The sequence below is a fragment of the Pseudopipra pipra genome, chromosome 14 (genome assembly GCF_036250125.1).
Source record: "Pseudopipra pipra isolate bDixPip1 chromosome 14, bDixPip1.hap1, whole genome shotgun sequence".
NCBI classification, from domain to species: domain Eukaryota; kingdom Metazoa; phylum Chordata; class Aves; order Passeriformes; family Pipridae; genus Pseudopipra; species Pseudopipra pipra.
In genome coordinates, this window is record NC_087562.1 from 5,713,410 (window position 1) to 5,736,020 (window position 22,611).

The following is a 22,611-nucleotide window of genomic DNA, read 5'->3' on the forward strand; positions in this document are numbered from 1 at the left end:
ATACTCACGCCCAGGTCATCCTGCTTCAAAACCTGAAAAAGGCCAATTACAACATCCCAATCTCAGTGACAGATTCTGGAAAACCCCCTCTGACTAACAACACAGAACTGAAATTACAAGTGTGTACCTGCAAGAAATCCAAAATGGACTGCAGTGCCACCGATGCCCTTCACATCAGCCTGACCCTCATCCTCCTGTCACTCCTCAGTTTACTTTGTAAGTCTTTTGCTGAACTGTAAGTAATGAAGTGTTGTTGTTAACCTGCTCATTTGTACTCTCCATAAGAAAACCTACCAAGGGAGAAGTTAAATTCCTCCACTGATATCACAGTGCAGTAAGTTGGGGTTCTTTTTCCCTGAAGGAATAGCTGTGAGAAAGGTGGGGGGAGGGTTTCTTCCACAGTCAAAAAATAGCAACAAGTGCCTGATTGTCAAATTAAGAAATAGAGGCAATAATTTTAAGAAGAATCAAAGAGAATTAGAGCCAGCATATGATAAACTGAGAAGTACCAGCTGTAGTAGCAGATTTGTGAGAGCTTGCTTTCATCTCTCCCCACTTGAATTCAATTCAAATGCAGAAACAGGAGATTAAAGGTGTTCATGTAACAAAAGCTGTTCTGGGTCACCAGGAAAATGAGGACTGTCTGCTCCAATTTATTCCTCTGCATAAAGTGTGCAAGTGACTGGAACATGAGGAACTTATTGGTGATTTTGGGCTTCGAACCACCCAGAAGTGAAAATCAAATTGCCAGTCTGGGTTGGAGGGCAGAGAGAGCTGACAGGCAAAAGAAGCTTCTGCTGCTTCTAAGAAAGAGTCACAAAGGAGATTTACAAACTTCCTAATTTGAATTGGAAGAAGTAAAAAAATAATCCCAGAATGACTCAAGAGTAGGAATTCAAAGCCGTGGAATCCCACCATCTAACCTGGGGGTGTCCCTGGCTTGTCCTGTGACAGCTGCCAGCAAATTTTTGATGCAGGATTACTTTTTATTGCCTTACCTATTAAAAAAGTATAGCTGTTTCCTATAACTGTAATAACAAATCTGTTATTCAAGGACTATTATCCTCATCTCATGTGACTGAAATACATTGTATGATGACTTAATACCTGAGCCATGGGTAAAGGCCTTGCATTCTCCATGAGATAGAATCTACCACAAGGCAGAGAAGATTTACACATCTGAGCTTGGTGTATTCTTGATTACACATCTGGTCCATTTTTTTCTTATTGTGTAGTGTTTTATCCCAAAAGGTTGGCATGAAGGTCATTGTGAGAGAGCTGGTACTGTCTAATGTTTGTGCTGCTCTTGAAGATGAAAAGGACTGTATAAATGCTAAGTGCAAATTCATGTTCTTACTTTCAATCAGTGACATCTAAAGTATCTGCACTGCCTTTGGTTCAGCTGCTCTGGGTTTAGTCTGCTGGAACCAAAGGCAAACTTCAGCTGTTAGAAGTAATATGTTAAAAATGTTTGACAGGACGTGACACTATTGCAACAGTGAGGGAAATGTGCAGCCCATTGATTCAAATATATTCCTGTTACCACTCCATAAATGTTGCTGGTGCTACACTGGGCTTGACTTTCACCACTGGAATTATTTTCTTATCCGACATGATTTGCACTTGAACTTTATTTACATGAATGCATCTGGATATCAGAATATAATGAGGTAGAGGAAAGCTTTTTGCTTTAGAAAGTTGCTACTTTTGTGGGGGTTTTATAGGTGATCATTTTCCTTCTATTGAATTATAAAACCACTTCTAGGTATTGGAAAGCCCTTCTTGAGTTGCTCTTTTTGACTATAGATCTTCTTTGGCTCAACTATAGGTAGGATACAGCCCCTGGCATCTGAAAGGGTATTCCATGGCTGGTATTCCATCTCTGGAACTGCTACTTATGCAAAGCCAGCAAGCATTACAACTTTCCTAACCATTTCCCTCAGGTGTAAATGACCACCTGGAATAAAAGAATGAGGCCGGGAGCCACTTAAAATAATGTGGTTCTGTGTTTGAACTTCTCTAAAATGTGCTGCTATCATTGCATTCCCAATTCATTTCCACACACTTTTTTTTTTTATAACTGTGATTAGTTCCATTGCAATGTTTTTGTATAGTCCAAATATTTATCAGAGTAATCAAAGATTATGATGCCATAAAAACAAAGAGAACTTTAGTGCTTATTGAACAGATGAAACGTCCCATTTCTAGTGGCAAGTTATGGGTTTAATTTTAGCAAAAGCCCTTACGTGGCTCACTTTGCTCCCAGTGTTTATGTTTTATGAGGCTCTTGTTCCTGGGAGGTAAATCTTTCAGTCAAATGAACTTTGTTATTCATGCCAAAGTATTTCTTTTTCTATCTGACATCTGGTGTGAGGATAGATAGCCCTGTGAAAGAGCTGTTCATGGGAAAAGTGCCCTGCATGAATGTCTTTCCTCTAGAAAACATCTTGGTATTATCATTTAAATGGTGCAATTATTATCTATACTTAGAATATGTGCCTCCTTCCTAAATCGTGAAAGAAGTTCAGATGTGGCAGATTTCTGGAGTGTCTGAGCACAGAAGTGAAGAGCCTGATTAAAACTGTAAGACATGCAAAAACCAGCAGTTCCTCCTATTCTGTGGGTACCCTGCTGTGTTCAGTATATTGAGGGATAATGAGATACAGTCTGCAGGGTTGCCCAGGAGCCCTTGGAAAGGTAGATATACTTGGAACAAGAAAAATTTAGGAGTCCTTGTCAGCCAGAAATAGAAAATGTAAGATGCCAAAGTACCTGGGCAGATTGCTGGTTTTCCATATCAAAACAGTAAAGTGCTTGGTGGGATTGAAAGATGGTGAATATAGATTTGATTGAAAAAAGGAGCATTTTTGTATAGTTTGTACTTAACCTAACTAACTACTACTTGGAATCAGTGGAAATATGTACAGTGGACAGGTGGAGGACTTTCCAAAGTTACAGTAATTAAGGCTAACAAATATTGGGAAGAGTATTCAGTGTCACCTGTCATTAATGCAGACACCATGTTTCAGATGAGACCTGATGTAGCAGCATCTTGTGCTCTGTCAGCTTTTCCTCACCACTTTTAGTGACAAGACAGGACCAAAATGTTCAGATATAATTAAGAATGTATTAATTCAGATTGAAGAAAAACAACAGATAAAAAAATAGGTCTGGGTTCCTCATCAGGGAGAAGGACTGTGGAAATGGGTTACTTTAAGATGAGAAAGAGTGGAGAAAAGAGAAAGTGTGTCATGCAGCATCTCTGGTACTGGGTCTGAGGATGTTCATGCTGTCCCTTAGTGCTGTATTGTCTCAGTCATCTCCTGGTTTCAACTGACACAGCTAAAATAGCTCTGATCAGAATTAATGCAAGCAAAGTGATGCACTCAGCACCACCAGAATTATGAACAAGTTCCCTCTGGAAAGCTCCTGATCATTTTTAGTAAGAGAACAACTATGACATTCCAGAAGGATGAGGGATGGAGATAAGGGGAAAATAAAACAAGCTAAATAGTAAAAGATTAAGATAAAAACAGAGTTGTATATATTGTCATAACAAAGTCAGCAACAAAAACTGCCACTGGCCTTGTGAGAGACTGAGAAAGAATCACTCTAGTTGGCAGACTAAGCTTTAGATAAATTACAAATCATTTATATTGTAATTATTTAAAAGAGTATTTGAATTCTGGACCTTTGATTTTATAATAACTATTTCACTTAATTGCATAGTCACTGAATGATAATTGCATTTCATATTTCCTTTTCTATTCTGACAACATAAAAGACCAAGTTAGATTCCAATGTGTGGAATGAGGGGACTAAAAGAATGACCAAAGGCACAATAGTCATGTCAGTAACATTTTATTTAAAATTCCTAGTTAGAAAAAGGCTGGACTTCAAACACTTCATGCTGAAAAAACCCCACAATTTTGTACCTTAGTTGACTGTCAGCCATTGGTAAGGCACTTCTTCGTGTTCACAGTGGAATACAGAGCTGTAAGGTGAACTTACTTAAGTAAAGTATTCCACTATTCTGAACAGAAAGTAATGTGTGAGACTGGGGGGGGGGGGGGAACTTCCATGAAGAAATTAAATAAGCTGGAGGTCTCTCCAATGGAATTAATTTGTTAAACTGAGGGTGAAAGGCCTCAGGTGTGTTGAAGAACAGAGACTCACACAGATGTCAGTGCTGTGATTGCAAAGGAGCCTTAGAGATACCTTTGAATTTAATTTCCTATTAATTTCCACAAACTTTTCCTATTTAATGCCTGCTGCCCCTCACCATAATGTTTTTCTAATTTGAGGAATGCAGCTACAGGGTCAATAGAGAAAAAAACCCACCTTTTTTCTTTCTCCTTGGAAAATTATGTATTTGTTATTAAACCATTATCAAAAAAAAATTTTGAATTATATTAACCTGTGGTTTTGAATTTACATGAGCCTGGACAGCCAGAGTTACTGCTGCAGTGTTATCCTTCACCTGGTTCATTTTTCAAAGCAACAGCAGCATTTGTTTCTCTTGTCTATCCCATGTTATTTGTGCAGGAACATCAAATGGCTGAGACTGAAACTCTGAATTCCTGAATGGCACCAGACTAAGACAAATCATAGCAGGTTTCAAATGGAAAACACCTCTAAGGTCATTGCTCTTTCCATTACCTGCAGATTCAGGTTTTTTTATTGGGAGTTACTTGCCTTAGTTTTAGACAATCAGGTAGTATATTGTTTTCAGGGCTCAGCTACTGTTTAGTTTTTACAGTAGAATTTTGGCTTTTGCCAAGAAAAAGTTCATTCCTATTCCATGAAGTTCCTTCAGAGGAACCATTCCCGTAGAAGAATTTGCTAAAAACAATACTTTATGTTTGTTTCTTTCTTTTGTTGTTTTGGTTGTAACTTTCTACAGCAATTTTCTACTTTTCAGAGCAGTGGTATTTAATTAAAAAAAAAATCAGTTTAATTAGCAAGACTAGGGAAGCTTGCGAGATAAATTTTCCCAATTTTGAGAAGTAAAAGATGCCTGTAGTGGCTAGAATTTCAAAAACCACCAAGGTGGGAAGAGTTTTGCTGTTCAAGGTGGTTTGTTGGGGTGGGGTTCATTTTGCACTACTGTAATTTGAGTTACATTCTGTGTTAGAGCAGATACCATGTAGGTACTTTAGGTAGCAGTAAATTATGCTACCCAAGTATTTGTAGGTTACTGATATTTAGTGGGTTCCAGTGATATAAATCTCATCTCCCCAAACCAATATAACAGCAGCAATATCCACTATCACTCTTAATGCTTATTATCTCTGTTACAGAGGCTTTGCTCCATATTAACATTATTATTGTTACTGCTAAATATCAGTGATATAGAGGCTTTTTCAAATGCCTGTATGAGAAAAATACCATTATTGTTGGTCTCCTTAATGAGTTTGGTTGCTTAAACTCTAGTAAAGGAAAAGATGGTTTGGGGGTTAAGGGATTTCATTCGATTTGAGCCAGCCTTGATTTGAATCTCGCTTTCAGCTCAGAGCTGTGTCCATTCTCCTGATTTCTCTGCAGGTTTAGTCACTCCTGCAATGTATTTGCACTTGGCTTTGGGAGCCCACCTCAAGTTAATGGGGCTTGAAATGGCACAGAAGGTCCATATGGATGCCCATAATTGGAGACAGGATGTTTATACACCCAGTCATACAGACATGACAAATAGAAATACCCCCCAGTTGTACACCAGCATATTTAAAATGTGCTTAATGACATTACATTTTATTGAGTCAATTAGGTGGGAAATGGCATTTTACACACATTTTAAACCATCCAAACACGTTCCAGAAGTACAGACATGAAAAAAAATACAACAGTTTAGAAGATGTGTGTTTGGAGTGCAAAAGAGAACAATGTTTCCAGCAAATACAGCTCCTTCCTAAGAGCTGCAATATTGTTCCTGATGGTCATTCTGTAGGCATGAAATGGACTTTTAAAGAGATTGGTTTGATAGACCATTTAGTATTGTGAATTCAAATGAACACTTTTGTGTTTTCATTTTCTCGACAGTACTCCGCAGTTACTGATGAGATATAATATTTTGTATTTCTTTGCTGAACAACCTCTTAAAGGCACATAAATATTGAATTGTTCTGGAGTGGCCTATGACTTAAAAACTAGAACTGAATAAATGACCAAGTTAAGTATTTTTTCTGTCCTCAGTGGTCCCTGTACACCATGGGGTGTTTGTTTCTTTGAACTGTCCCTGTCCTTGGATATTTCCCCACGTCCAAACAACTCAGTTGCTTGCTGTTAGTTTTAGATGTGATACTAAAGATAAATGGAGGAGATTTTTTTTTGTGCATAAAGGTTTGATGAGGATGGGTTTGCTGCTTCTTTACTTACAAAGTCCTTTAAAAGGGCCATTCATGTTTGGACCATTTCAGACTGCATCTTAAAGCCTTGCTTCATCTATATGTTTAATTTGGATATGTCATTAGTTAGTGCTTATGTGAGTGCCATGCTTATGAATAGCTCTTCACAGACTTTGAAGCAGGCAGGTTTTCTCATTCGATTTTCCCTTTTCTCTGGCTTATGAGCATTATTCTTTCCTCACATTTTTTTCTATTTTATTCTTACTTAAAATGAATTTCTTCAGATGATTATTTTAGCATTTCAAGCTGGGATTAGCCTATACCTACAGAACTGAATGTGTCTGGACTACTTATGTTCATGTTCTACTTATTTAAAACTGATGGTGAACTAAGCTGTGCTGCTGTGGAAGATGAGCTCTGCCTGCCTGAGCAGTTACCCACTCCTTTAAAAGGTTGGCTCACGGGTACATTTTGATGCATTTCATTTTTCAGCATAAATATGAAAAATCAGGAGACTTGTTCAATGCTGCTATTTCAAACCTGTACTTATTCATTTCATTTGCTGAATATTTTCAAGCATTCAGATAAATCTATCAGATTAGGGCAGAAGAAAATACAGGTCCAGGCTGCAGGCAGCCACCTCTGCAATTGTTTAGTTTTGATGGAACTGGAAAATGAAGGAAGCATTTATTGCCTATTGGTTAAATGAACGTGACATTGCTTTGGAAAAGTATCCAACTAAAATTCATATCAATTTTAAAAAAATAATCATCTGGTACATCTTAGTGACTCTACCCTAGAAAATGCCCCCACCCCCAGTAAGATACTTCATATCCCCGGTGAACAGGAATTTCATTAAAAGATGCTTTATTTGATAAATGTGGCAGTGCACTGGGCTGGGTGGAACATGCTTCTGAATTTCTAAGCAGAGTTAGAATTTTACTTCATCTGAACAGCTTTTCTCTTGGATGGTGCTTCTTTTATACATTCCTTAGGACCAGCTCGTTCCGTTGTGAGTGGATGTGGGTACACAACAAGGAGGAGGGGAAGCAGAAACCAGGAGCAGCAGTGAGCAGGGCCACTGCCAGGAGCCAGAAGAGCACTTTGTGTTACATCAGCCCTGCTTCAGATCTGCCACTACAGTCTTCTAATAAATTAGTTAGGAGTGGGAGAGCCACTCTTGGAAATACCATCTGCTGGTGTCAAAGAGGTACCCGGTGAAAATGGCTTCAGCCTGAGCAACTTATTCCCCTGTGCAGGCTGATTAGTTTGGATTGGCATGTGTTCTCCACTGTCTTGCTAATTGTGGCCACTTGCACAGCACGTGCCAGCATTTTAGTTCCTGGAGTTAAATATTGACATTGATATACGAGAGCCCACTGGAGCTGTGAGTGCAGTCATGAGACACTCATTTCACACACAGCACTAATGCAGACAGTGTTTTTCCTGTCATTAAGAACTTTGAAATCATTTCTCACATAAATGGAAAACAAATTATATATTATGTCATTAGCTGCAGATTTTCAGGATAAACTCATTTACTGCTGTAAATGAGGTCCTTATAAAAGTTTAGAAGTTCCTTATAAACTTTTCCCCAGGGTGTTGCTGCCCGGTGAGATCACCAGTTTCTCCAGCCACAATCATCATACCTACTGCTCTGGCTGACAACTAACCCCAAAGTTCTCAATTGCAGGAATGAGGACACAGGGTATCCACCTGGGAATAGTTGTTTCAGTCTTTCAAATTCAATGAGATTTGGGGTGAAATATAATTTAAAGGCATATGGTGCAAACACCACGAAACTTCTGGTGTTGAAAACTACAGGTGACTAATCAACCAGTGATGCACATGAAAATCATTTATATTTCTCTGAGTTCTACATGAAGGCTAAACTAATAACTGTGTATCTAATTAATGACCTTTTATAGCTGGTAAATCCAGGAAAGAAGTACCTGGCTGTTGATTAGCTGCCTAATCAGAAACACAGTTCTGATCTCTTCTCTCATTTTTGCATTACCTCTTCAGCGTTACTGGGGTTTCGATGAAGTCCATGATGTAATGCAGGCTTCTAATTATGCAAAATTAATATAATATTTCTGATGAAAGGGTAATTGAAAGAAATGGAGCATGCACGAGCTGAACTCCAAACTCTAGCTGCATTAACTCTCATATTTTAATGGGAATTAAAGGATGAATGCATCGTGGATAAAGCTCATTCCTGTACAGAGGGTCAGCGTGAAACTTAAATGCCTTTAATTTTTATGAGGTTTTAACTGCAGTGTAGAAGCACAGTCTGTGTAATGGGGGGTGAGTTTGGTCTCAGGAGAAACACATCTTTCAGAGGCTTTTAATTACTCAATTTAGACCTGTTTCTTTAAAATAAGCAGGGAATTGAATCACTAATATAGAAATATGTTCAGAGAAAGCTAAGGCTGCAGCAGGGAGGCTTGGAGTCCCTGGGACATTCCAGAGCATTTTCTGAGATCAGGAGTTGCTTGTTGGCTGATGGGAAGGGTTCTGCTGGAATATGAGCTCTTGGCAACCTGAACCACAGTGAATGAGGTTACAGGCTACCAGTTGCATTTTTCCTGGGATGGGGCGTTGTGACATCTTGTCTTAAAGTGCTCTGTGTGGTTTTTTCCTCCATTTTCTTCTCTCATGGGGATCAACATAAGGAGTAAACCTTGAGTCAGCCCACTGTGAAACAGGCAGGTAGCTGTAGTCCTTTATAAAAATCAGTATTATAAACACTTGGCTTGCACCTTTTCCAAACCAGTGACAATTCAGGCCTGTCCTGTGCAGTTTGTGACCAACACCAACAACTCTTTTGACTTTCCAAGCACAGTCAACATCAACAGACTTCAGTGGAAATAAAAACAGGGGTTTATTCCATTTAAGTTTCTAAATTACAAGTCTCCCTTCCCTAAACCATCTACCTAGCCCTCTATTCCTATAGCATTATTATTAATATTAATTATTAGTAGCACTATTAGTACATCAGACCCAGAGAAACATGTACCACATTTGTCAGTGTTCTTGACCAGCAAAAGCAAACATCATCTTCCAGTGCCAGAGCACGAGTGCCAACAGACACCAGCTGTTTGTAATGTGCTCTGCTTTCTTATCTGAGACCATTAACCAGACCAGTAATAATTCTGACAACAAACACAGAGCAATAACCCTGGTTTTTTCACTCTTATCTTGCTGTTTGACTGTTATCTTAAAAGGAACGTGGCTGAATGTATGTCAGGTGTTGAAGAGGTAGAGCAGAGAACTGTGAGATAAAATTAGTGGGAATCACATTAAAGACTTCAGTGGGAGAGATTTCTGAAGAAATAAGTCCCATATAGAAATGCTGGTTTAGTGGTACTTGTGCATCCCCCAGACCCCTTCAGGGAAAGGTGGGGGGTGGCCAGGTGAGAGCAAAGATGCAGCCCCACCTTTGTGGCTTGCAGGTCTCCAGCTTTGGGCAAAAAAATTACCTGTTGTAGGCACAGAAATCACATCTGAAACAACACATGGTGTTGTAATAATTCTTGAGTGCTGAGACCAGTTATGGAGACAGAGCTAATAAAAAGAAAATAAAATAATTACTAGGTGTAATTATCATTACTCTGCAGATCTCCCAGGCACAGGCTTACTAGGGCATTAAATTCTTAAAAGAAATTGTTCACCCTGATCAGCAAATGTGTCTCTTGCACACATTATTTGCACATTTTATGCTCACAGTGTTCTTTAAGTACTAATATCTTCTATGTGTTGTTGCCATCTGCAAACTTTAAATCATATGTATCATAAAATACATAAGAATAGGTTAAAAAAACTAAAAACAAATACAACCCCATTGAAGTAGTGGATAAATACTAGGATTCTTTAGGATAGCTGTTTAGAAACAGAGCTCAAATAAGAAGTAGATGCTAATAATTTGGCTGGGTGTGTGCTTTTCTGGAAATTTCATTTGGTCCTTCTTTATGGGGAGAATAAAGAAAAAGAAAAGCAAACAAGAAAACTACAATTCCTACAGAGAAAATAACAGACATTGGAAATCCATCTGGGAGAAGAGAGATTTTAAATATGGACCAGAGGCTTATCAGATTTTATAACAGAGCAGTTGTGTTGGTTTCAGCAGATTCAACATTGATTTTTTCTGTACAATCTGTGGTTGTTCTTGATTTCTGCAGATTTTGTGTTAAGGGAGTTACTGGCCAGAATGTTTGGCCAATAACAATTTACATGACTATATCAGACTATTTGTAGGAAAAAAATCAGTAACTGACACTCTCTTATTAAAACCAAAGAAACTAAAATTTAAACTAACTTCTCTATAGGACAGAAGCAATTTTTGATCACCTTTATGTGCAATAGAAAGAGCCAAGATAGATTTGAACTTGTGTATTCTTACTTACCAAAGCTGGTTATCTACTGAGGTTTTACAGCCCATAATTTTGAAGGTTGAATCTGATTTTTAGAGGCAAACCCCACTCCTTCAGCAATCCACCTTTACAAAAGGGTCAATCATCATTAACGAGCAGAGACTTACTGTTCTTCCAGGCAGTGTTTGGAACAAGGCAATTCTTTTAACACAACTTCAGCCGAGGCTGGTGAAAGGGCTGAGCTGAATTCACAGCACTCTTGGCCCCCTTTGCCAAGGCCAAGAGTTTTGCAGAGGTGTCAGCAAAAGCAGCTGTTAGGAGACAGCATTTTATGGAGGCTTGCAGGGAGCTCCTCCCATATCACAGGTTTCTTTGAAAACATGTCAGTGAAAGCTATGAATGGGAGGAAAACAGGTCATGTAGAGATAATCCAGGGACACGTGTGCAGTAGGGAAGAGGCCGTGAAGGAGTCGCAGCTGCAGAGGTTTTGTCAAAGTGGCAGATGAGGAAAATGCTCTGTACAGCAAAAACTGACAGGGTATGAGCACACAGGAGCTTCAATTTGTCAAGGGCTCAGAAAAGATGCTGCAAACCTGCTCACTGAGGAGAGCCTGGGTAGGAGATTTAGCTGTTTGAATGGCTGGAGAAAGCTCTTTGGGACAATGTGTGAAAAAGAATCCTCTAGATTGACATAAGCTAAATATACAGACCTGGAGAGGAGATTCCATGACAAAAACCTCCTCCTGTTTGCTTCTGTTTCTAGGCTTGAACAAGAGGCAGGATGATAATGTTGTCCTGAGCAATCAAAGGAAGAACTAGAAGGGAGTGCTTTAGGGGAAAGATTTAAGAGCTGAGTTTTAGCTCTGTAGAGCTGTCAGCTACACATGCAAAAGGTATCAGGGCTAGAGGCTGACACTTTGGACTAAATGGAAAAGCAGGAAAAGAGAGTAAGATCTCTGGACTGTCAGTATTGATGTGGTTGCTGAGGGGTTAGGAATGGTGTCACAGTGAAAAGGAAGAAGTTAAAGTGGGGGGAAAAAGGGTTTTCCCAAAAAAATGGAAGGGAGAGATGAGACAGAAGGACACGATGGAAAAACAATTAGAGAAATCATAGTAAAATGACAGGAGGAGATAATCACAGGAGCCAAGGGAACATCAGCTTTCCAGGCACGTGATTAAATGGGTGGAAGGGGGATGATAGGTCAGGAAGGTGAAGTTGCGAAGCAATTTCAGTAGAAAGAAAGTCTGGCCAGGGACTGCAGAGCTTTGAGGTAAAAGGGTAAGGGATGGGGTGGTGCTTGAAGAGGCAGGTGGGATAACAGGGAGGATCAAAAAGTGCTTATATTGTGAGAGAGAGAGAAACTGGCCTTCAACACAAAGAACTGGCACAGGAAAGAACAGATTCATAATTAAGGCTGAACTAACTAGTTTTTATACATCATTTACTCAGGAAAGGCAAGGTGTATGAGAAGGGAGTAACATTCATTATATCTGTCAATATGATGTAAAATATACAAGCTTTTCTTCAGGTCTGCACATAAATCACCAAACACTGCCCTTTATTTACAAGCTGTTGGTGAAGCAGTCACTGGCTGCTTGAATTTGTGTGATACTTATAAATTTTGTGCTGACAGATTCCTCTGGTGAAGTTTCTATGGATTGTACAGAAATTCAGTGCCTCAGAAATTCAGTTCATTTATCATCTACAAGTGCCTGTCCCTACCAGGAAGACCTCCAGGGATCTCCTAAGGATTCAGAGTAGCTTTGCCAATCCAATAGTTCTTTTGAGCCAGGTTTAAACAAATGCCCTTTAATGCCACTAAGCTCCATTGAGATCTGGAAATGCTATTTTTCAGGTGGTCTGTGAGATCAGAGTCCCAAATTCTTGCTTTGCAACAACCCAGGAGATCAGGTTGTTTATGAGAATTTAGTCCTAGCTGGAATCCCTAATCCAAATATATCCACACTTTGGCAGTCATGGCCATAAATCTCCTATATGTAAGTCAGGATCCTGATTCTGTGGCCAGACGTTTTCTTTAGGCAGCATGCTAAAAACCTACATACCAAGCAATTCCAGATTTCAGCTAGTTTGGAAATCTCAGTGAAACTTCTCGCTTCAGTGAGCCCCATCCATCAGTCCCTCCATAGATTTCTTACGCTTGCATAATTTGCTTTACTTAACCTTTGTTTTCCAAAGCTGAGGTGGTGCTGCAGGGAAAGGCCAGGCAGGTGAGGGCCATCCAGGTGCCTGCTTTGCTGCTCAGCCCATCTGGACAAGCCCCAGCTAGAAAAATTCAATATTGAGGTCAAATCAAATGATAACAAGAAAGAAACAGATAAAGTAAAACAATCAATAATTATATTAAACTCGATTTGCCCCAAAGGACAAACAGATAATTAAAACTTATTGAAGTGCACAAGCAGCACCCAACACTGACCATTACCTTCCTAGTTGTGCTGCATGTGTCTGTGCTTGTGACAAAACTATGGATATTGAATCTTTTAAGTGTACAAATGCAATAGGTATTAGAAAAACATTTCCTGGATGAGCCTGGATGTGTCTTTCCCCTGGTTTTATAGGCTGAGTGTGACACCATATGGTGTGGGACAGGTGGGGTTGGCTGTCCTGGCTGTGTCCCCTCCCAAGTCCTTGTGCCCCCCAGGCTGCTCCCTGGTGGAATAGGAAACACCTTGATATTGTGTAAGCACTGCCCAGCAATAAATAAAATACTGCTATGTTATCAACACTGTTTTGGTCACAAATCCCAAACACAGCACTGTATGAGCTGCTGTGAAGAAAATTAACTCAATCCCAGCCAAAACCACTACAACCAGTAAAACACTGTAGAGTCAGAAGGTTTGTTTTGTTTGAGAAACAATCCAGTTTAATTATGTGTTTTGCCAACACTGTTCTTACTATTCTTATGTGGTTTTACTGCAAAGCTGAATATTTGCAATTTACTGGTGTCTAAGCAAAATTGCAGGAAAATGACACATTAGCTATAACTAATGTTACTTTTACTCCTCAACTCTCTTTCCTGAATTTCTTTACTGCCTTGGTATCATCAGAGTGCCCATCTAAAATAGGTAAAAGAATTCAAGTTGTGCCACTTTCTCTTCATTTAAATAAAAAAAATCCACATAAGATTTATACTTCTATGGCAACGTTAATATGATATACAAAGTTTCTTATTCCCTGGTTTATTCATAAACTATAAGGCACTATAAATGTGTTATTTTTCAAAAGATATTGTCTGTTTGCTCCTTACATGTCAGTGTATGTGCAAGTGAGGGAGGGACTCACTGGCATTTCCTTGTGCTCTTGCAGTGATCGAATTGTCAAAGGGGGACAAACAGGTCCTGGCTTGGGATTTGTGCTCACACCTCCTCACTACATCTTCTAGAATTGTGCTACAGTGTCTCTGAATGCCCCAGGTGACATTTGGGGTTTTCCTCTTGGAGATTTCTACCTTCACAAATAATTGCTTCTGAACCCAGCTAATTTATATTTAATTACTGGCAACGTATGTGCGCTCAATCAGTGATTTAATTGGGGGCAAAAAAAAAAAAAGAACAGTTAAAAGCTCTTGTGATTTGCCCAGCAAAACTCACCCCCATCTCCCGTCCTTTAGGTCTGTAAGAATTCCTGCCATTCGAAGCTGTCCTGCCGAGTTGCCACGGCAACGAGAAGAAGGAAACCGTCAGATCTGAAGATTGCAGTTTACAGTTACTGTTCTTCACTACTCGGCCTCAGTTGCTCCAGTTTAATTTGCAACCTCACTCAACCTGTCCGACTGTACCTTGGTGTTCGAGGGCTTCTGCCCCACTTCCCTTTCTCCATGGATTCCTCTTGCCAGACACAAGGTTTACGCCAATTTTCTCTGAATGTTAAAAGACCATGACATCTAAACCCGACCCTGGGGGAGCAGAAAACAGATTGACTCCATTTTTTTCTATCTGTTGACTTGTTGCTATTCAACTGTTCAGAAAATATTTTGTCTGTGGGTTAGTATTTGTATATGTATGAGTGTATGTATATATATATATTTATATAGAGAGTTCTACCACAGGTTTAGCTTTTATAAAATATTCATCTGGATCAAGGGAGAAAGCAGAATAATACAGCCACAGATGAATTGTACCTGTTCTACCATGGCTAAACCTACTGTATTTGCTGTTTATAGTGTGGCCAGGAGGAGAGACCCCGTTGCCATCCCACCACTGTGCTGACACGAACCAGGCAGGCCCAGGGCTCTGACGTGGCTCTTCTCATACCTCAGGTTCAGCAAACAAGAAATGCAAGTCCCCTGGGCTTGTTCCTGATCTGAACTGCTTTCCTTCTGCCCCAAATGGAGTTTATGACCCAGGAGGAGCAGCCAGCTGGGAGGGTCACCGCCTACAGCGAGGGCAGCGCTGGGCCTGATTTTAGAGGGGCTAAAGGGGGTAAATCATTTGCTGGGGCTGCTGACAACATTTCAGCCTTTGTCAGCTCTGCACACAGGGGGAGGTGAGCAGATACCTGCAGGTGAGCAGCTGATCCAAGCAGCAGAAGCTCAGTGTTTCCCAGAGCACTGGTCTCTCTCTCGGCCCCTGCGCTGCCCCGTCCCCCACGTGAGCGCCAGGAGGTCACAGATGCCCCATTCTATAAATATCCTCACAAACACACATATATATACTTTTGAATATATATATACATACATACACATGTACACACAGTTTCCAGTTAAGAGTAACAAGAGCATTTCTTTGTGTGTGTAAACTTACCACACTCGTTTGCAGACATGGGAAAAAAAAAGGGTGTTCGTTCTATAGGAATATGGATCCTTTTTTTATTCTGTGAGCATGTAAGGTCAGAAAAACCCTTCTAACTGTACGAAGATGATCATCTTGTTAATAAATTGTAAATGATCCATCAAAGCTCACACCAAATTTTTATAAAATTAACACAAAAAAGTATACTAGTGACAGACTGTGGCTTTTATTAGAGCTTGCCAGTAACTAGGGTAAGGTAAGTGTCTTAGAATATTTTAATAAACTTGCTTATTTAAAGTTTAAACAAGAAAGCTTCCTTATGCAATAGAACTTTGCAGCTGCATTCTTTAGTTAGCATTTTTACAGTACTTATGAGTCATACTGTATGTCATCTTTACTACAGTGAGATTATGAGCATATCTTCCACACCACGTCTATGTTTCAATAGTAAAGATTTTTGGAAGCATTAAAAAGTCCAAACATACATTTGGTTTTCCATAATGCTACACTAGATATTAAATGTGTGTTGGTGGTTAAAATTTGCTGTACAATAGCTTTTCTCTGACTTCCTGTATTGTACCAAATATGAAACAGGTTTTTTTTTTCTTTCTTTTTTTAATCAAAAGGAGTAATAACAACAGCGACAGAGGAAAAATGAGTTTGTGTTGTGAGCTTTCCTAACGTTGTAGATTTCCTGATAAGATATGAGCTGCCTTCAGACAGGAACTTATTTTTCTCTTTCAGCTTAACTCCTGCAGTTCTGACCAAGTGAAACCTCCTCCTGACCCCGTTTCTCTTGCAGGAGGCTCTCGGTGTCTCAGTTACCAAAGTGGTACTTCGGGGTGAGCAGGAGCTTCTCTTGGTCAAGGACATCAGGAGTGGGCTGTTGGCAGCTGCAGGCATTCCAGCAGGGAAGTGCCTGATCTCAAACACTAACATGGGCAAGCTTCTGGTTCTCTTTCTCTGCCCATGCCTTGTGATAACCATATGCTGCTGCTTTGTCATCAACAATCACACGTCTTTTTAAAAAAATATATATATTATTTTCAAGCAAAATTTTTCAGAAGGGAAAAAAAAACTCAACCAATGTATAACACCACTGAATTTCCGACATGTATGTTGCACCCAAAGATTTTCTGCACCCTGTGCTTTGATCTACAAAACCTCTATCTTCAATAAAAGAAATTATAATATCCTCCCCCACAAATACTCCTTTTCTACTTGCTTTCTTCCTCTCTCTATCCAGCAAAACCCTGGAAAGACACCTCTTGACATTGGTGTCCTTTCTATTGAGTACCAGAGAAAGCTGCCCTTCTCTCCTTTAAACCAAGGCTCACAGAGCATTTTTTGGATCATTCCATCCAAAATGAGGAACAAAGGAAAAGCTCTTCTGCCTGGAACTACGCCGAAGAACTCTTTCTACCACTCTGTGCCCAAGGATAAGAGATCTTTCTTCTTGGATAACTCTGCAACCTTTGGACGTGCAGAGAGGTGGCTGAAACTCTGAACCAAGATGCATCAAAGCCTTCAGTCACGTTACCCCTTTATCTCTGCACCCACATTAAAGCCTCCCAGCCTTTACCATGTGTCTGGGCTTCACACAGAGCTGATCACTGGACTTACCTGAGCATGCAAAGAGAAGATGAAGCTGCCATGTTAATGTTTCTCCTTCTCTGTACCTGAGAACATGTAACACAAGTCCGTGGCACGTCCTGCAGCGTTACACGAGGAGGAATCGTGTCAGAAGCTGAGATTTCCTCCCTGAAGAAGGTTGTCATCTCTGGCTCAAAAAAAACGATGCCCGTTTCCTGAAACAAAGGAGCAACAATAATTTATTTGTTTGGGTTTTTTTTTTCTACAATATAATGAAAAAAATAGAAAATTTACAAAATTGGTTGTATTATTTTAATAGTTAATTATGTTTAACATCTATTCAGCCAAGCTTGCTGTTTTTATAACATATCACTTATTCCTACGTAGCTATTTAATCACTACAACATTTATTTCTGTCTGTGTTTGTAGATACATATTGCTGTCTAGAGTTGGAAAGGCAGGGAAACTTGATTATCATTTTCTAACATGCACAAAACTTTTTGTTTAAAAATCATTTCACTTGAAATCTGCCGTTGAAACAAAAACTGGGAATAACCATCAGTGAGAGGAGTTTCTTGGCAAGAGAAAGGTCTCGTATTTGGTGCACTTGCTAATTGAACCCTTTGTACACCTCACGTGTGTGTTTTTACAAGATATCCGTGTGCATTTATTAACATACATTTTGTTCAGTAACTGTAGAGCTGAAGAGTAAAACAAAGGGAAAAGGAGCTGAATTTCCTGCTGGGTATCAAGGAAAATTAGGTGAGAGTGGAACACTGGCTAATGCACCCTCTGAGCCCTGTTCTCATCATGTTTACACTGCTGTAAATCAAAGAGCAACTCCATTGCTGGAACTGAGACTCAGTTAATCATACTCAGATGAAATTTTTCATCTAAACCTCCCCACATATTGCTTTTACTGGTGGGCTCTGCACAGTAAAGCTGCAATATTTGTCACAGGGTTGCTGAGTGCTTACACAGTATCAGAAGTCTGTCTTTTGTGGCATACAGAGAACCTACAGCTCAGATGCCTCGTGTCCTTCACTGACCACTTCAATGTGTCTCTGAGGCACCCAGAATAATTGGGTTTAACCTTTATTTTGAGTGGCTGTGGCCAAATAATTTGTCCTGTTCCCTTGCATAGTCACTTAAGTTCAGGATCACTGTGATACAAACCTCATCTATTAAATTATGGACTTACAATCAGTTTTTAGGGTCCTTGATTAAATGTCTTATCGCTACAAAAAGACATATATTATACTGACAAATTTTGTCTTTCCTTTTTTAAAGATCTTCTGTTTGGAATACTGAGAAAGCTGCCAATTTTCTTCTCAAATGTTACTAATGCACTCAGCCCCTTGAAACAGCAGAAATCTGTACACAAATAACTTTACAACACTTTGTCTAAAGGCCAAGTTATTTTCAGAATTAATTCAATAATGTCTTATTTAATTTAAAAAAAAAAAACCTCTCACAATATAAATTAAAGTCACATCAGCTTGAGAACACCAAGTCAAAAGCAAAACTCTGATTCTATCTTGCTTTTATTGCATCTCTAGAAATTCAGTTGTCTGAGAGATACTGTCCAATGCTAGCAAAAAGATAAATAAAATAGCAATTATTTTCTTTCAATTAACTCTGTGATCTATAATCTTTAGAATTAATATGCAAAGTACTTTAGTAATTATCATTATAACCATTCTACCTAAAGCAGATATAGCTGATTATTTCCTGTGTAAAGCACATAACCCACTGACCACACTTCTCTTGCTTCCCCCTGGGATACACGAACTGGTTTGTGCTTGTCCACATGGAATGGATGTACTCATGCACTCTCAGTGGAAAGTTACTAGTTGCACAACTGCTATGTGTGTATATATGTAGATATATAGAGATATACACATATAAATATATATATATAATATATGCAGGTGGAGGGAGACTGATACAGCATGGAGACTTGGAATAAGCAGTTTAATTCCTTCAGTTATGGATGAAAATGTGAGTTAAGGGACAGCATGTGTTACATGTGCTGGACTAATCTGATTTAAAGCAAAGAAAAAAGGCAAAAGAACCCACAAAGTAAAACCCAGACTTATCCCAACTCTCATGCTGTATTTATGCTGCCTGTAGCTGTCCCCTCTTAACACAATTATATCATTTGAAGATATGCATAATTGTTTACTGACTCATTTTTAGTTGTCTGTTTATCAGCAGGTCACCAGTAGTGGAAAGGGAAGGGGTTAGAGGCAGAATTCTGCATTCCTGTGCTTTCAGTGGGACAGCTGTTTGGGAAAGCTTCGTCCAGCCTTGAACATTACACTCCTCCTCTGCATCAGCAAATGACTGTATCTGATAATTTGGGGTTAAAATGAACGTAGCCAAAGGCCAGACTGAGTGTGTGTCCCATTCACACCCTGCCTGGGGCTGGGACTGGAGAGTAAGACCCCGTCTGGTGGACTGTGATGGTGAACTCAGTACAAACAAGCTGTGTTTTTACTGCCATTTCAGACAGAACCCTCCTGTAAATCACATCTACCCCATAACAACGCTTGTCTTTTTAAGTTGCCATCAATATTTTTTCTTTTTTATGATTTTCTTTCTTTTTCTTAAAGTTCAAGCAAGGAGGAAAATATTTTGTTTGATTTTAAAGATACTTAATTCAGTTACTTTTCCAGTTAATCGTTCCTTTGGGCCCTAGTTGCTGAATTGCTTGCTGTTTCTGAGGTGTAAATAAACGTTTTGATTTATGACGTGGTTGCAAAGAAACCTGTAATTTATTTGTGAAATGCTCAAATAAAGGATGTATGGGCTTTTACCTTCTGTCTGGACGTAGACCTTGCTGATGCAGCACAGCAGGAAGGGAGGACTACTGACAAAGGACTGGAAGAGCCTGTGGGAAATACCAGAAATTCCCAGGTTGCTCTTAGTGAGAGAGAGAAATTGCAGCCTTCATCATCATCATCCTCATCATGACATGGGTTTGGAAGGAGAATCTGGAAATTAGAGAGGTAAATAGAATCATAGACTCATAGAACGGTTTGGGTTGGAAGGCACTTTAAAGATCACTTCTTGAATGATCTAAAGGTCATTCCAATCCCCCCCGCCATGGACAGGGACACCTTCCAGGTTGCTCAGGGCTCCCTCAACCTGGCCTTGAACAATTCCAGAGATGGTTTGACCACACAAGATTAAGGTTGGACCACACAAGAAATCAGCAGCTGAATATTCAGGTAACAACTATAATTTGCCCTCTAAAGGCCCATTTCCATTACAAAGGCTGCCTTGAGCCAAACTGGGGCAGATGTTCCGAGGCTGGAATGTGGGCAGGAGCTGGAATGGGTTTTTTTTGTACTTCCTTTCTGCTTCACCTGACCACCTTTCCCACCTACCACCATCTGTTGAGCTTGTAGAGAACAGCCAGACACAAAAAGTGCACAAACAATGCAGAATCAGGCTGAACAAATGTCTCTTTACTAGGGAATTCTTCTTCCAGCATAAAGTTAGAGCCTGTTGGTTTTCAGAAATTCCTGTGAGTTGTTTTTTAGATCCTTTAGGAAGTTATCTAAAGTGACATAGCCACATGAAGATAGAATATCCCTGAAAATAGCCTTTTAATCCATCTGAGAATAGAGGAAGCTGGGGAGGGAGGGCAGCAGTTGAAGGAAACATTTGAGTACAAGCCCCAGCAGCTTGTACTGCCACTGCCTCCTCCAGCTTCTGCCTGTTGCTGATGCTTTATTGGACTTTGAACCTAAAGGGATTTTTTCATGTGGTCCATAATAAGTAGAGGTTGAAAGAGTGTACATGAAGCATGTGGTGTAATTGAGCAAAAGGTCATTACCTGAAAGCCACAGCCAAAGTGTGTCACCTCCTTTGGTCTCAGCTGAAATCATTGTCCTAAACTAATGCTGTGCCTCATGCCTTAGAAGAGGTGTTTGAAACAGCACAAAGTGAAATCATAAGCAATGAAACACTAACAGAGATAGAAAATGCTGAATGGTTTTTAGCTGGATAGAAGTTTTGTGCTGCCCTTTCAACCTTCCTGTGTCTCCCCCAACCCCACACGTTCTGGATTGCACTCTGCTGTGAGTCGGTAACTTTGCACTCCTCAACCCAGTTATGTTTTTTCCACCAGCAATAGCAAATCAGATCAGTCCCTCCTGCCTTCAGTACAACCTCCTCACCTGCAGAAACAAAGCAAGGGTCATTGCTCCTGCTGCAAAGCCATTGGGATGCTCTTCCTTGACCTCCACAGCTCTGGTTGGACTCCACTCATCCAGCTCCCAGTGCCCAGTGACCTTCAGTGCCCCTGGGGCCACAGTGGTGAGTTACTCCAGTCCAGTACAATTCCTCTGGATATAACAGCACATCTTACTATTTACTACTCATTTCACAGCTTACTGTTCCCACATGCCATTGTGGGCTGCCACCATCAGTTCTGTGGCTGGATGTACTTTTTATGACAAATTGTCCAAAACAAGAAGAGAAAAAGTGTTTAGACTTTTTGGTTACTTCAAGGCACATTGAAAATTCAGAATGTAAAACAGAGCTGGACATTTATAATTAAGTGTGTAATGTAATTAACACCAGTGATTATAACCTGCCTTGGGGTTACAGTGTGCAGTGTTGGCTTGGCTAGCACCAAGGGAGTTAGCCTTTGGTGGGATTTAGACACCCAGCTCCCACTGGAATCACTAAAACCCCAGAAGTCTAACAGCTGAACCCCCTCCCTTCCCCAACTGATAAAATAATTATATAACTACAAAGCATTTCTTTTCTTTAAAGCCATCATGAGCTAATATACACTAAAATTTTCCCTATATCTCCAAGGTAACTTAATAGTCATCCTGTTTCATACTGAGCAAAACCTCCAGGGAGCAGGTGCCCCAATTAACAGATTCTCAGCCTTTCATATCAGTGATTGCCAAAACACAAAAGAACAACATGTAATTCATGTGGGGATCATAGAGAATGTGACAGAATAGATAAAGCACAGTAGAAACTATATATTGCAGTAATTAGAATAACCCTTGTTACAAGACAGTGTGTCTAAAGGAAAGATTAGATTTTTTTTTTGTGCCATTAAATTCACATGTGCAAGCTGAGACCATTTAGCTACGTCATGTAAGAACCAGACAGTGCTCAAAAGCCCAGTCATGGTGCCTGGCAAGTTTTACCATTGTTGCTAATGCCAAAAACTCCATTAATCCATGTGAAAATGGCTTGCTCTTGGATCCTGCATGGAGAAGTCAAAAGAGAGATGGCTCTAGCGAGAAATACTTTGAGCTGGGCAGAACCCCTGTACCCTCAGCCCTGCCAAGGGCTCAGTGCAACTGCTCACCCTCAACCCTGGCAGAGCTGACTGCAGGGGTTTGACCTGTGTGTGTCCCCCAGGCCGTGTCCTCTCGTGCCTTCCGACCCATCAGACCACAGAGTGCCCCTTCTCGCTGTGCCAGTGACAGGGACAGAGCTGCAACAGAGGTACAGAAACAGAGGGCACAGTTCCAAACCACCCTGGCAGTAGAAGATTGACCCTCCTGGGAAGCTCA

General features: G+C 40.0%; 1 protein-coding gene and 1 long non-coding RNA gene across 4 annotated transcripts in view; one reads left to right on the plus strand and one right to left on the minus strand.

Annotated features, from left to right (window-relative positions):
• CDH13 (cadherin 13) overlaps window positions 1-19,877 on the plus strand; it is a 448,971-nt gene extending 429,094 nt beyond the window's left edge. For 2 of the 3 annotated variants that reach the window (XM_064670959.1, XM_064670957.1), the window contains exon 13: window positions 1-11,377. In XM_064670959.1, the coding sequence (XP_064527029.1) occupies window positions 1-239 (239 nt within the window). In that variant the 3' untranslated portion in view covers window positions 240-11,377. Of the gene's footprint in view, window positions 11,378-14,346 lie in introns of those variants that run through there. The other variant, XM_064670958.1, reaches the window with a different exon arrangement.
• On the minus strand, window positions 9,202-22,578 carry LOC135422014 (uncharacterized). The gene is made up of 3 exons (XR_010434279.1): window positions 21,247-22,578; window positions 14,327-20,055; window positions 9,202-12,998 (listed from the first exon to the last, which is right to left on the minus strand). It is a non-coding gene; the product is annotated as an uncharacterized LOC135422014 (long non-coding RNA).
• Between the last annotated feature and the right edge of the window lie 33 nt (window positions 22,579-22,611).